This window comes from Lagopus leucura, unplaced genomic scaffold, assembly GCF_019238085.1.
Source record: "Lagopus leucura isolate 7727_CA_CO unplaced genomic scaffold, USGS_WTPT01 Super-Scaffold_650, whole genome shotgun sequence".
In the NCBI taxonomy this organism is placed as follows: Eukaryota; Metazoa; Chordata; class Aves; order Galliformes; family Phasianidae; genus Lagopus; species Lagopus leucura.
Genome location: NW_024962253.1, coordinates 7,187,855 through 7,200,314, shown reverse-complemented (window position 1 = coordinate 7,200,314; position 12,460 = coordinate 7,187,855). Strand labels below are relative to the sequence as shown.

General features: G+C 42.0%; 1 protein-coding gene across 3 annotated transcripts in view; it reads left to right on the top strand.

Moving 5' to 3' along the window:
* The window catches only part of ST8SIA5 (ST8 alpha-N-acetyl-neuraminide alpha-2,8-sialyltransferase 5), a 60,512-nt gene that overhangs the window by 34,787 nt on the left and 13,265 nt on the right, over positions 1-12,460 (top strand). For all 3 annotated transcript variants that reach the window (XM_042862414.1, XM_042862415.1, XM_042862412.1), the window contains 2 exons: positions 9,360-9,452; positions 11,214-11,300. In XM_042862414.1, coding sequence (XP_042718348.1) covers positions 9,360-9,452; positions 11,214-11,300 — 180 coding nt within the window. The remainder of the gene's footprint in view (positions 1-9,359; positions 9,453-11,213; positions 11,301-12,460) is intronic.

Genomic DNA, 12,460 nt, shown 5'->3' with positions numbered 1-12,460 from the left:
GCCGGATGCTGTTCACACATCACAGAAGATTCTGGGGATGCTGTGCTGGCCCACCCAGGTTTTGGGGCCATTTAGAATATGCCATAAACACCCTTAAGATGAGCAGGATGGTGACATCTGTGTCCTGGCCTTTCCTTTTCCTATTTCTCCACCATGGCCATTTGTAAATATACAGGGAAGTATGGGAAAGTGTACTTGATTGGGAAGGGCTTTTCTTTATGGTAGAATGCTCATTCTAAGAAACATAGTTTAACTTGAAATCAGTCCAGTGCCTCATAGTGGAAAAATGGTCTGTCAAAGCAAGACCAGAATATTTCCTTTATGTTTAGTATTCTGAAGATGATTTAAGAAGTGCTGATGCACTGTTCGCTGTTGCACTTTTATTAATTTATAGTAGGATTCTTCAGACTGATCTGCATATAAAAGGCCATGAAAGGCCATGTGCATTGGTAAGACAGTGCAGCTGTCACAGGGAGCTCTATGGCTATCACTGTGTGCAAAATTTGATGCAGGTATGGGGCTGATATGTGGGACGAGTTCCTAGAATATCAATCATAGGAAAGGGCCCTTTCCTATAAAGGAAGGCTGCCTGGTTTTCATCTTTTGTACAGGACAAACTCCTGCACTTTTACCTCAAGGAGCAAAGCTCTGTATGTTCAGTGCACAATGTGCATTTACAGTCATGTATTTAATAACAAATGTATGATGATACATCTGGGCCATTGGTTGGGTTATGATGCCCTCTGCTATCGAGAGTCCATCTGAGCTGAGGATGGGTTCACTGTGGTGAAACCTTGCTGTGGGTGGTTTAGAAAGGACCTTTCACTGCATAGTCCTCCCAGTTCCTATGGACTTGAAGGAAATTAAATAACCTGAATCTTGTATAGTACTGAGTTGAATAAATAGCAGGGAAACTTTAGAAACACTGTAAGTTAAAGAAAAGAAAAATAATTACAAGAAGCTTGCATTAATAAAGCTCTCCCTGCCTAAATTAGGTGTTGTGTGTGAAATGCCATCACAGTGTATTTTGGTAGCCACTCTCTACTGCAGCTGTGCAGCTGATAGCATTTCAACAGCCAGAGGAAGTACTGCACATGAGCTGCCAAAAATCACCCATCTCACCAAATCACAGCGGTCTGCAGTTCCTGTATGGCTCTTTCATGTAACGGGATCTGTATCCCTGCTGCTGCCACTCATTAAGGAAGCGTTGTGGAAAGAGACGGCCTCTCAGCAGCATTTAGCTCAGAACCAGAGAAGAATGGTTCATTCTTTCTGTTTTTATGTATGGATCCATCTGCCCGTCTATACCTTTTTTTTTTTTTTGCGTTTTTAGTGAGTGCATCTACAGTCTGTATGTTCAAAGTCTTTGATCAGGGCACTTGGCATAAAAGAAAACTGAATGTGGCACAAAGACAGATGTCTTCCTGGAGATAGAATAGAATTAATATAGATTTCCTCTTGTAAGTGCCCTTGGCAGGAACAATTGAACCATCACTGCCTGTGGGATGGAGAAACCTTTGACTGCAAAATGCGTATGATATTGGATGACACTGAACAACAGTGCCATTCTCAATCTGTTTAGCCCCTTCAACAAGGAGGAGGTTCAGGAGAAGAGTGTTTTTTTATACAAATAGTATCTAATTACATGAGTTAGGTACAAATTTCCCTGTGCGTTGCAGGGGGGTTGGACCAGCTGGCCTTTAAAGGTCTTTTCCAACTCAAATGGTTTTATGATTCTGTGATTCTCTATGCAGTTAATGTCGATAGACATAAGCAGATTTCAAAGTCAGTCTGTTAATAAGCGTGGAGATGAAAGATGGGGTTTCAGGTTGGGGACAGGTCTGGCTGTGACATGCATTGTGCATAAATGCATGACAGACATTGTCCATTTGTCTACTGTCTGAGAGTGAAGTATGCAGAAAAGTAAAATAGAGCTATGTAGATACGGAGGTGAGGCTGCATGGTGAATAACTGCAGAGTTGTGTCATCAGCTGTTTGCTGTTTACCTTTGATCACCTTTCCTGCTGAGTTACCACTAGACATCTCCTGAGAGGCCCAGCATAACACCCAACATCAGACTGTTGGTATCATCTGAAAGCAAGCCTTCCTCTAATGAATAATTCTTTCTATCAGAAAGAAAACTTGCAGAATGAATTTTCCCTGCCTGATTTTACTTGTGTGTATTTATGCATCTCCAGAGAGATGTCTAAAGAGTACAACACTAATTATGTGTCAGCATGCTCACTGTATACCTCTCACTGCATGGCTCTGCATTTCACTGTGTGTTATTCCCTCCTTCTTTGTAGAAGGTTTAGTGTTTAAAAGTAGTAACTGAAATAGATGTTACTTCAGTTGGCTCCTGTCATTCCTGTATTTCATGCATATAGATACATGTTTATTCATACATGCCTGGTATTGATCCATTTGTGTTTTATAGCTACTCATTGTCTTTTACTGATGTAATTTAATGTACAGTGCTGAGACATTAATAACTCATTACTCATTTTGCAAGGGATTTATTAGTTGCAAATAAAGAAATTCCAAAGCAAAAGGCATACTGAGCAAATAATTTCATTTTTGCAAGAATTTCAAGACAAACAGACTTCATAAGAGTGGGGGCCATGCCAAAACCAATGAATAGTGAAGACTGCTCAAGAAGGGTAAAATAGCACAAAAGTGAAGAACATCATGCTGTCTGATTTGAGTAGGAACTCTGATTCAGACATTAACTAAAGTACGAAGTTAAGTGTAGCTTGCAGTTGGAATTCCAAAATGAGCCCTACTTCAGTTGCTGGCAGCTCTACTGTCCCACAGTAACCGAGGTAACCAATGAGGCTTTTCATCCCAGAAGATTTAGACACTTCTTTGGCCTGCATAGAACCATTCCCAGGAGATAAAAAATGATGCCATGAATTTGGGTTAGTGTGTGGTGCAGTGAATGTGAATCCTTTTGTGTTAGCTGATACTGCTGTGTGTAGATTTCCTACAGAGTTATGTGTTTGCTGGGACTTTCTGAGCACCAGAAGGTTCGTTTCCATGCATGTGACATTGCTGCAGATCTAGAAAAACACGTAGAATCACAGAATCATTAAGGTTGGAAAAGACTGATAAGATCCCCAAGCCCAAGACCAACCTCACCATGGCCACTGACAATGTCCCCAAGTGCTGCAACTCCATGGTTCCTGAACACCTCCAGTGATGGAGACACCACCACTTCACTGGGCAGATCATGCTGATGCATCACTGTTCTTTCTGGGAAGAAATTATTCCTAACATCCAACGCAAATATATTGTTCAACTTAATGGTACTGTGAACCTTCAAACTTAAAGGACTTGTTGCTAAGATCAAGCTGCCTTAATGGTCTGATGGTCCTCCTGTCCCACTGGATGCATTATGTGATCTCTGCCACCTTCAGTCTACCTGAGCTGAAGATGTGGTCAATAGGTAGTGAGATCTCAGAAGTCGCTGATGGGTGAAGGAGGAGGTGAGCTGTATGGTTTGGGGCCCAGAGGTTTATACACTGAATTTTCCATCATGGCAAATATGAAACTTTGTCCTCAATGGCTGCAAAACAGAAAGTGCAGTCAGCTGAATTCATCAAATACACATCTTACAAGATGAGTGTGAGCCGTGAGACCTCACGGACCAGCAGAGCAGTTGAGGAGATCCCTTAATTCACAGTACTGAACTCAAAGATACTAGAATCTTGAGAACTAGAAAGGGGGAAAAAAATGCATTGCTTAAAACCATAACCTAAAATGAGTTTTTTGATATGTTATTGATGTATAAGTGTTGACTTGTGCTTTGTTATGCCTCGCAGAAGGCCCTATGGCTAACACCATCAGTGGCTTGTTTCAGTCAAAGTGATAGGAATAGGATTGATTAAAACAGCCTAACAGCAGTTTATTAAAAAATTGGAGAGTTCAGAACTGGCATTGCTAAAAGAGAGCTCCCTGGCATATCCAACTGCTTGTCAGGTGCTGACGTTTTGATATTGTGATAAAGAAAGGAAAGAAACAATGAAGTTTCCTCCAAAATTCCAATCTGATATGCTCTCCAATAAATTGTACTGAAGGTGATGCATTATACAGCTGCTCCACCCACAGCTGTTGCAAAAGAGCTGAACTGGGTGAGTCACATAGAATTAGTAATGGAGGTAAAGTCTGGCAAGGTTTGGTCCCTCACTCGCAATAAGTTCTCTGTTACAGTCAGCACCTACTTTGCACTGTGTGGATTTTCCCAGAGCCCCTGTAGCTGTGGTGCACTCCACCTGATCCATTGTTTTGCAGAAAAGGTTTGAGGATCTGTGCTAGCCCAGCTGAATGAATGCAAGTCCCCATATGCTTCTGGAGTTAAGCTCTGTCTAGCTTGTAAGATTCTTGAATGGGCAAGGTGAGTCTAGACTTGAGTTAGATATAGATCTGCCCATCTGATCAGTGCAGACACTGCAGATTGGACATTTCTCTTAATAACAGAATTTTAATAGAATTTAAGTAGAATCTAAATAGAATCTTTAATAGAAACTTACAGATCTTCATGTATTTGCTCTCATTTCTTAGTCTCTGAACAACATTTATTTTTGGAAAGATCTTTCCTGCAGAGACAGGTCCAAACTTTCACATGTTGCTATGCTCTCTTGCAGCCTCATCATGAGCAGTGCAGAACCATCCCTGCAGGAACAAGCGAAATGGGAAGGAGGTTTTTGCAGGAGAAAATGGTCTTATTTAAAACATGCTCGACAGTGACATTCAATTATATTTTAAAACCTTTGTGCAATTTATCAGAAGAATCCATGCCTTGATCCAAGAGTCACTTGAAGACATGTCTCAGGCTTAATTCATGCAGCACTATCAAACAAAGCTGACTTCCAATCAAAGCTGGAGCAGCCCGGCTGCAGATGACCAAAGACCTAAGCATGAGCTGATGTGCTTGGGAGTCACTTCTGCCTCTCACTTGCCAGCTCAATGAGCTGCTCAATTGTAAGTGAGGTGGCAGTGAGAGACATGAAGTTTAGGAAAGAAGAAAGCCTTGTTTAGGCAAGTGGGAGAATGTCAGAGCAAGCAGCATCTCGTTTCTGGGCATTCAGTATCAAGGGACTTAGAAAGAGTTATCTCCCAGTGCTTTTGGTGTTAAGAAACAGGATTTGATCCTTGAAAGAATTGTTTTGTAGCATCATCAGCATTTGCAGCCTGATTTTCAAACCATGAATTTGACACTCCCAGTGACTGCTGGAAACTGGAAAAGATGACGTACTGGGAGAAGTAGCTGACAGGACAGCCCTGTGCTTTTCTGAGCTGTAGGCTGGTGAAATCACAGAATCATAGAATCATAGAACTGCTTGGATTGAAAAGGACCACAAAGATCATCCAGTTTCAACCCCCTGCTCTATGCAGGGTCACCAACCAGCAGACCAGGCTGCCCAGAACCACATCCAGCCTGGCCTTGAATGCCTGCAGGGATGGGGCATCCACAGCCTCCTTGGGCAACCTGTTCCAGTGCCTCACCACCCTCTGAGTGAAAAACTTCCTCCTAATATCTAACCTGAACCTCCCCTGTCTCAGTTTGAGACCATTCCCCCTTGTCCTACCACCATCCACCCTCACAAACAGCCGTTCCCCCTCCTGTTTATACTCTTCCTTCATGTACTGGAAGGCAACAGTGAGGTCTCCATGGAGCCTTCTCTTCCCCAGGCTAAACAAGCCCAGTTCCCTCAACCTTTCCTCATAGGAGAGCTGCTCCAGCCTTCTGATCATCTCAGTGCCCTCCTCTGGACCCGCTCCAAGAGCTCCACGTCCTTCCTGTACTGGGGGTCTCAGACGCAGTACTGCAGATGGGAGCCTCACAAGAGCTGAGTCGAGGGGGACGATCCCCTCCCTCTTCCTGCTGGCCACCCCTTTTTTAATGCAGCCCAGAACACAGCTGGCCTTCGGGGCTGCAGGCACACACTGCTGGCTCATGTGCAGCTTCTCACCCAGCAGGACTCCCAAGTTCCTTCTCCACAGGGCTGCTCTCAAGGAGATCTTCCCCCAGTTGTGTAAATACCTGGAATATAAATAAATACCTGCCCCAACCCAACTTCAGCACCTTACACTTGCCCTTGTTGAACCTCTTTAGGTTCACATGGCCCACTTCTCCAGGCTCCCTCTGGATGGTTTCCCTTCCTTCCAATGTATCAACTGCACCGCTCAGCTTGGTGTCATTCGCAAACTTGCTGAGGCTGCACTTGATGCCATCATCTGTGTCACTGATGAAGATGTTGAAGAGCACCGGTCCCAAGACCGACCCCTGAGGGACACCACTTGTGACCGGCCTGCACCCCGGACCCAGTCCTGCACACAGGACCATTGGTCACAACCCTTTGGCTGCATCCAGCCAATTTCTAATCCATCAAACAGTCCGTCCTTCAAATCCACACCTCTCCATGGTGAGGGACCATGTGAAAGGCTTTGCAGAAGTCCAGATAGATGACATTCATTGCCCTTCCCCCATCCACTGAAGCTGTCACTCTATCATGGAAGGCCACCAGGTTGGTCAGGCACAATCTGCCTTTGGTGAAGCCATGCTGGCTGTCTTGAATCTCGTCTTCATCTTGTATGTGCCTTCACATAGCTTCTAGGATCTGCTCCATGATATTCCCACAGAGGTGAGGCTCACCGGCCTGTAGTTACACTGTTACAACTATTACAAATGCATTGCTGCTTCATGAGCTTCCTTGAAGAACCAAAATTGGTTTATTTTTTGTGCAGCCCTTTCCTCTTTGTTCTTCTGTCCGTCAGTAGCACATCCTTCTCTCTCTCTTTTTTTTTTTTTTTTTTTGTGGACTAGAAAAACAAGCAGTGACCAAATAGAGTTTCTAGAATGCAGGAAATTTAACCTTTTTCATAAAATGATATCTTTGTCTGCTATGCTGTGGATTGCAGCCAGCTTTCCCATGTGATTACTTGCTGTTTCACATCTGAGCGGAAGTCTTATGAAGGCAGCTTTGGGAACTTATCTGGAGTACATCAAGCTCTGACCTTGCTCGACCAGATGAGTTCTTCAACTAGTTTCAGCTGGAGCAACTTTCCTAATAGACAAGTTGCTCAGCTCCAGCTCCACAAGCACACAGGATACGTAACAGTGCAATGGATTTTATCTGATCTTCACTAAAGGCTGAATGTCCAGGTGGATAATTGAGTCAGAAAGAGAGCCCAGGGGCTTTGGTGGGAGACCAGTCGTGTTGATGACTGGGGGCTGAAGAAGTCTTTTCCCAGGTTAATCACTAGTTATACAACACTTCAAATTCATTATTTCTTCTGCAGAACTTATAAAAATGTGTTTATTGCCTTGAAAAGTAAATGAGCATACTTCAGCATAGTCACATTTTTGAAAGATTATTAGGCTTCTTTCACCTCTAAGTTTTCCCTGGAAGTGTTCAAGAATCATGTAAATGTGGTACAGAGGGACTTGATTTGGTGGAGAAATGTTGGACTAGATGATCTTGGAGGTCTTTTCTAACCTTGGTGATTCTATGATTCTACAGTTCTTGACTGTATTCAGTTACTTCCTTATTAAGAATTTTTGGTGTTCTACTCCTGCCATTTCTCAGCATGCGATCCTTCCTCTTGGTCTCAAGGATTCTGTCCTTCACTGAATCACAGTGGTTGGTTTGGGACTGGGCAAAGTCAAAGCGATAAAATCCTGTGTTGAAGGACACACTTCAAGCAGTTCTGGACGAGTTAAGAGATGTCCACAGTTGGTGGCAGGTTTCTGTGGAAAGCTTTGGGCTTTCTGCAGTCGCAGACCGTAGTCCTTTTCTCCCTTTTGTGGTTCCCTCTCTTCCTAGCTTTATCAAGTCAATTTCTGGATTTACTTAAAAGGAAAAATTCAGAATGCCTTGAGATAGTTCTGGCATTAGGAGGACGTCATGGAGATTCCTGGAGATATTTTTCAGGCGTGCTCTCTTCCAGCAGTTCCACTGGGCAGTGTCAGTACTTAGCGCTCTTCTCAAGAAGGGGTCAACATTTGGGTCCCTCAAGATTTTGCTGCTAACCAAAGACGTGAACCACTAAAATAAGGTTTTCTTACTTCTGTGTTCCCTCTGGAGCATCTCAAAGGGTTTTATATAGGAAACTGAACAGAAGTTCAGATCAGACATGATCTTTGATTTAATTTTCAAATGTCGCCACGCCAAAATATTACATTACCAATTATGGCTAAAATAAAGCTCTTACAGGAATCTAGTACTTTTCTTTCTGAAAATTCAGAGGACATGTTGTAGTTACAGGGTTTTGAATTTGAGCTTTTGAAGGATTCATCAGAATAGCTTCATCTAGCTTCTGTTGTACTACTCCTTCTCCAGGTCACCCAGTTGTACTTCTTCATCGTACTGTCTTATGGATATGTGCAGTTCCTGAGTTTTAGCACAGACTTACAGTGATAGAGCAAAAGAGACACAGAGCTTGGCTTAAACCCTAAATTATTTTTGTAATTTTGGTACAGTCTGAAAGAATTCAGTGGCCAGCCTAGACTTTCACTGGCTCATATAACTGAGTTCCTGCCATTGTCTTTTTTCTGTCCGTTTTTTTCAGTCTGATGGTTGAAGAGGAGGAACGTGACCAAAAAAGTAAATATTTTTGTCAGATTTTAATTAGGATTAGAAGTGTCAGATCTCATGTGTCTGAACATCCAAATTCTGTTGTTCTCAAAAACATCTCAAACTTTTTGAGAAGAAAATCCTGTTTCCCCTTCTCCTCTGAATATACAGATTAAGTAAAACTTGAGGAGAAGCTCAGTTGCATTGAGCTATGCAACACTCTAAACAGACAAGGTGAAACCTCCAGCACTTTGCTAAGAATTTAAGGAACTGTTTATTTTTAATTCTCAGAATGTTCAGACAAAAGATGGGAATAGTGTTCCATAAGTGATCAGCACTTTTCACTTGACCTTCAGTGGCATCTGTCATGTGCTACCCATTGGAAAATGCACCACCTTGGATGTGCCTACTGGAGAGATGAACTGATCTGACATCATAGGCTGTTATCGCCTAAGCAAGTTGTATTGGATGCTGTTTGAAAAACTATCCATTTAGTTTGAGTTAGCTAAATGGAAACTGCTGAGTGCTCCTCATTGTGGTTCTCACATTATGCCTAGTCCCCCTGCTGAACGTCTCAAATTAGTGTTTGAATCTCTGAAGGGCTGGGGATGGGTGGCTGTTCTACAGTCAGCAATGACATCTGTGTTCTGCTGGAAGTAGTAACTGCCTTTGGGCCAGTTGTTGTCAGAGATCACAAATGAGAACTCAAAGCACATTTCAGTTGACATGTAAGATAAGTAACCTAGTCTCAGGCTTATAGTCTTTGTTTTTGTTCTTCTTCAGGTATTTCGAGTTTTATGAAGGGCCACTGGAATACAACTCCACGAAATGCCTGGAATTGCGACAGGACATCATTGCAGTGAAAGTTTTGTCTATGTAAGTGTGAATTCTTGCTGAGGAGGTTGCTTTCCAGACAGGATGAAAATGGTAACTTACGATAAAGTTGTCAGGGATGTAAGGTGCAGGACATCCTGTCACTAGGGATCTCACCAGAGTTTGCTGAGATTCTCCTATGTGTTAATGTGTAAATAGTGACATCTGAATGCTGTATGATGTCCATTTGAAAAAAAATCAAGGCTTTTAAGTACACTGAGACATTTTAGTCAGGCCTGGTATCATAATTTGGGATTAAATACAGTGTTTGCAATACTATTTCTGTCCGGTTTACTAAAGGTAAGCGAAGAGTAAGAATAGACAAAGTAATGGAAGTGAGTCTAGCCTCATGCTCCGTCATTGGCAGTGGCTAGAAGTGAAGGCTAAGGAGCATGGCAAAAAAGTTAGCTTTACCAGATTGCAAATTCTGGTATAGTGACTCTAAGTGGTAGGTGGTGTCTAGCAGTCAGAGAGCTCAGTAGACCTTCCTAATAATTTGTTTAGATCTTTTTTGAGACCATTTTTCCTTTTGACTACCTTAATTTCTTTCATCAGTGAGTTTTGGTAGTAACAAAGTAAAAATTATGGAAATGTGTGTTCTGAAAGATAAAAAAATATATATATTCTGATGCATTTTGTCTTCTCTGGTCCTACGTAAATACCAGGAAACTAATACCAGGTTCCAGGATGTATCCATGGAAGCAGATAGAGTCAGTCGAAACATACAGGTTGCTCATGGAGCTGATTGCACAAAGCAAAATGGAAAGTTTCTGTATTGACCTTCTGCGTTTTCAGTTGACAGTGACTTTAGGTACTCACATTATGCCTAGTCCCTTCCTATATCTAAAACCATGCTGTAGTCATCCACAATTCTGTGAACTGATATTCTCAGCTAGAAGTGCAGCTGTACAAATGCAGAGCCTTAAGCAGTCAAGGCTGCAGAACTGGATTCCTGCTCCAGGTCTGTATGAATCTTGAGCATGTCTCCCTCACTGACTTTGTGCTCAAAAGAATGTAGGTTATGTCCTTGTCTTCTGCATTTGGTACTGGATGAAGGATAGAAGGGTAGCAACTTCGCACTGCCTGCTGACATGCAGTGCTTAAAAATAAATGGAAGGGGTGAGAATGTGATACTTCTGCCAATGTTCTGCTGAAGATGGTGAGTTTTGAATCACTTTTCTGCATACTTATCAGATGGCACAGAGACGTTTCATCTTTTCCAGTGGTACACAAAAGATAGTTCTAGTTCTGCTCAGTGGGATCAAGTCAGCCTTACTCTGTGACAGCCATTTGACACTGACCTCTTTTGTTATGCTCTGTTCTTCTGATGTGTTTCTTTCTGCTGTGCTTCCTAAGTCAGCCCATATGGTAATGGAAGATTTCCAAGTTAATGTGCTCTGGGGGGACTACGGAAAGAACGATATGATCTAGTTCCTTCCTGTGGCTTCCACAGCCTGGGAAATCCTAAGTGCTACTCACTTTAAATATATAATTATCTTAAAAGCCTTTGCTTTATTAGAACATTCAAAGCCCTCAAACCTGAAGAGAACTCATTAAGGCCTATGAGCCTTGAAGAATTCTCAGACCTCTGATGAGCTCCACCAATACTTGTATATACAAGGCTTAGTGTTGCTATATCTAAGGAGGAAAAAATAATTTAAAAGATAAGTTTTCCCCTGAATAGACTGACTTCTTTGTCCTATTGAAAGAAGCGAATCCCATGTCATAAAGTGAATTCTGTTTTTCTTTCTTTTTATCTTTTAGGGTGAAACAAACCGAATTATTTGACAGGTGGAAGAGCCTACAGATGTGCAAATGGGAGATGAATGTCACAGAAGCCAACATATTCAAGTAAGAATGCTCCACAGTGATGGGGCTGTGCAAGATTACTTTAGTCTGAGTTTAACTTCTTAAACTGCCAGACATTCGGTATGGATTGCATTTCAAGACACTGTTTTTGAAACTGATCTCGTGAAGGCAATAGTAGAATTAAGCCCAAAAATACTTGAACGTTGTGTATTCATACATTCAAGGGCCATGTTTGAGTGCACCTAGAGAAAACACATTATTTAATTCAAGGGAGGAGGGTTTAGATTAGATGTCAGAGGGAAGTTCTTCACAGTGAGAGTGGTGAGGTGCTGGAACAGCTGCCCAGAGAGTCTGTGATGCCCCGTCCATCCCTGGAGGTGTTCAAGGCCAGGTTGGATGGGGCCCTGGGCAGGCTGGGCTGCTATGAAATGTGGAGGTTGGTGGCCCTGCCTGTGGCAGGGGGTTTGAACTTGATGGTCCTTGGAGTCCCTTTTAACCACAGCCATTCTATGATTCTATGATTCTGTGATTCTATGATTCTGTGATTTCAAAGCAGAATATAGACTAGAATTCTGTAAGTCACTGGTGTGGTTCAAAGCTGTTATTTAGAATGAGGACCTGCAAATTTCTCCCAAATTCTCTTCCATGATTACAGGAAAAAGGTGATATGAATTAGTGAGAGAATGTGAGAATACATGTGCTGAGTTGGTCACATCTTTTAGAATTGTTAGTCATAGACTTTTAGCATTTTTTTCTAAGGTGAGCTCCACACATATGTTTTTATTGTATATTTTTTCTATAAAATATCTGATAGGCAGTTATCAAAGTCCATTATGACCAAGAAAAGAGCTAGGCACAATTAGAGCCTTTTATCTTACAGATTCCTTGGAGATATTTAGCAGTTCAGAAGAACAAAGCATGAAAATCTAGACTGAAGAAAGCAATTTCTGGATGGTCATTCTCAATCAGCTGTCAGACATTTACCTTAAGAAATGCAGAACTAATGAAGAGCATTTTCATATCTCAGATATCACAATTTAATTTGACTACCTGCATTTAATTAGTTAATGATTTCATTATTTGGAATTACTCGTTGATTCATACAGTCTCAGTTGCTGCCTTGTTCTGATTGTCCTATGATGTCATTCTGCTTCAGCCAAGTATATAACAATAACTGAACATGACTGAAATGTTTGCATTAT